The 1,129-nt window shown below is 34.1% G+C and overlaps 1 protein-coding gene across 1 annotated transcript; it reads right to left on the bottom strand.

Annotated features, from left to right (window-relative positions):
- Positions 1-236: 236 nt before the first annotated feature.
- LOC114330515 (FUN14 domain-containing protein 2-like) lies at positions 237-563 on the bottom strand. The gene has a single exon (XM_050645273.1). The coding sequence runs from the start codon at positions 545-547 to the stop codon at positions 242-244; it is 306 nt and encodes a 101-aa protein (XP_050501230.1). The 5' UTR covers positions 548-563; the 3' UTR covers positions 237-241.
- Positions 564-1,129: the final 566 nt, after the last annotated feature.

The raw sequence follows: 1,129 nt of genomic DNA, 5'->3' as shown, positions 1-1,129 counted from the left end.
CTCAGACACTGCTCTGAAGTGGTCTCATGGTTGCACTTGTAGGACAGCTTTCTCATGCCCAAAATTTCCTACAGGATATGACTCACACGACCTTTTGGGATGCTTAGTGTCTCAGCTATCTCTCGAACCTTCAGTTGGCGGTCTACTAATATGAAATCGTGAATGTCTTTCACGATTGAGTGAAATCTTTCAATGATCTTTGAAGGATAACACAATAATAAAACAATTTGATAAAATGATTTTATGTTGCTATTCCAATCAAAAATCCTGCTAAAAATCCATAAGTTAAACATACATTTTTATTCTGTACAAATTCTTTAATCTTTTTCAAATATAAAACTGCACCATTAACTATGTTTTCTTCATGTGTATTACTGATTGTATGATTGACTCGATCCCAATTTATAGTAATGACCTCCATTTCATTTAAAACCTGAAGTAACAGCATCCCTCCTCCAAGAGCAAGCGCTGCTGATTTTCCTACTTTAGTTGTAACTATTCCCGTGATAAACCCTGCAGATGCTCCTATTAAAACATGCTTGGACATAGCAACTCTCAAAAATGACAAATGGTACTAGACGTTTTTTGAATAAACTTCTTCTTCTTTTTCTTCTTTTTTTCTTTGGTTTATTGGCCTCCATCTACTTGAGTATTTGGTCAACTCATCGTCACGTAATAAAGGAAAAATTTCGTGTTGCAACGAAATTTAAAATGGTTATTCATTTTTGAAAAATTCCTTATTCACCTACAATTTGGAGCTGGGATGGGACAAATAAGTACAACAAAGGTACAAACTTTTCTCGTTCAGGGGCAACTGCCGACCATAACACAATCTCATAATGTTAATGTACAGTCGGAAAAATGAAAGAATACTTATGAGCGATCACATCAATCACTTATTTATTATTTGCTGTCATTTTCTATAACAAACGTTTGTTTTTTATAGAAAAACACAGCAAATACAAAATAAGTGATTGATGTGATCGTTCATGGGTATTTTTTCATTTGTCCGACTGTGTGTAATTTTAAAGTTATGCCTGTCACCTGAAGAGGTATCGCGTAAACTTCGAAACATTGATGCTATAATATACTATGATTATTTTAAAAATCGACCTGTCGAAGCGTTTTG

Source organism: Diabrotica virgifera, chromosome 3, assembly GCF_917563875.1.
Source record: "Diabrotica virgifera virgifera chromosome 3, PGI_DIABVI_V3a".
In the NCBI taxonomy this organism is placed as follows: Eukaryota; Metazoa; Arthropoda; class Insecta; order Coleoptera; family Chrysomelidae; genus Diabrotica; species Diabrotica virgifera.
The sequence above is the reverse complement of the archived record's forward strand: the minus strand, read 5'-3'. Positions and strand labels throughout refer to the sequence as shown.